Genomic DNA, 1,055 nt, shown 5'->3' with positions numbered 1-1,055 from the left:
TTAAATATAGTTGTTTTGTGAAATACCTCTTGTTTCTCACGGTGCGCTACTCTGCTCCCCTGTTGCAGATGAGTACTGCCCGGACGACAGCGACGAGGACGTGATCACTGACTACACGATGGCGGTGCGGGGCGGCCTCGGCCTGGCCGGCGCGCTGGCTGCCGCCGCGCCCACCGCTCACCCGCAGCCAGGCCTCGCGGCGGCCCCGGGTCTCGGACACGGCCTGCCTGGCCTGCCTCCGGGCCTGCCGCCGGGCCTCCCCCACGGCCTCGTGCCCATCATCAGCGTCACCCCGCACTCGCCCGGGATCGGCATGGGCCTCCACGGCAAGCACTACCCAGTTCTAGGTGAGTGACTTTGCGTACACCTGCACCGGCCTACACTGGAAAACAGAAGAATTGCCTTGAACAATGAACATGAGAATATTTTGGATCATTTTTTTTCCGCCGTGTCATAACAGATTTGTTTGACACTCCCATTGCTCCCACTCACCAGCATATTAAAATGTGGTTGACCAATCAATTTGTGATGATGAGCCATGACGCTATTCTTATTTTTGGGACGACATTTGTTTCACAGTGTGGTGGACGGACGAGGGAAGAGACATCCCTCAATGTCCCAATCCAACTCAACTTTCAAGTGCTTGATTGTTGTTTTATCTTGCCCACAGAGGATAATCTTCAGCATCTCCACGAAATTCATGAATCAATACAACAAATGCGGGAGTTAAGTGTCCATGCCTTCAACTCACAAGTAGGTTCTGACTAGCGATATGCAGTGAAAATAAATGTCAAAACTTATTATAAGGATTGTGAAAGAGTGACCTGAATCCACCTGTTTGTAGCTGATGCGGTCCAGTCAATACTCCAGACTGAGCTCTTCGTGCCCATCACTAGCTATAGACCCTGGCTCAGATCCTGATCTTTTATCATCAGTTAACTCATCTCCCATTCAAGCTTCAAATATTGGTTTCATTAGTTCTCACATGTCAGCTGCTTTCAATGATATTTTGCATAGAAAAGGTAAAGAGTTTGTGTAATTCACTGCTTTTGTTT

General features: G+C 49.7%; 1 protein-coding gene across 3 annotated transcripts in view; it reads left to right on the top strand.

Moving 5' to 3' along the window:
- Window positions 1-1,049, top strand: part of LOC113209990 (uncharacterized) — a 23,100-nt gene extending 22,051 nt beyond the window's left edge. For all 3 annotated transcript variants that reach the window (XM_052271855.1, XM_052271853.1, XM_052271854.1), the window contains 3 exons: window positions 69-347; window positions 671-753; window positions 845-1,049. In XM_052271855.1, coding sequence (XP_052127815.1) covers window positions 119-347; window positions 671-753; window positions 845-1,039 — 507 coding nt within the window. In that variant the 5' untranslated portion in view covers window positions 69-118 and the 3' untranslated portion in view covers window positions 1,040-1,049. The remainder of the gene's footprint in view (window positions 1-68; window positions 348-670; window positions 754-844) is intronic.
- Window positions 1,050-1,055: the final 6 nt, after the last annotated feature.

Source organism: Frankliniella occidentalis, unplaced genomic scaffold (assembly GCF_000697945.3).
Source record: "Frankliniella occidentalis isolate FOCC.00 unplaced genomic scaffold, Focc_3.1 Scaffold176, whole genome shotgun sequence".
Taxonomy (NCBI): domain Eukaryota; kingdom Metazoa; phylum Arthropoda; class Insecta; order Thysanoptera; family Thripidae; genus Frankliniella; species Frankliniella occidentalis.
The sequence above is the reverse complement of the archived record's forward strand: the minus strand, read 5'-3'. Positions and strand labels throughout refer to the sequence as shown.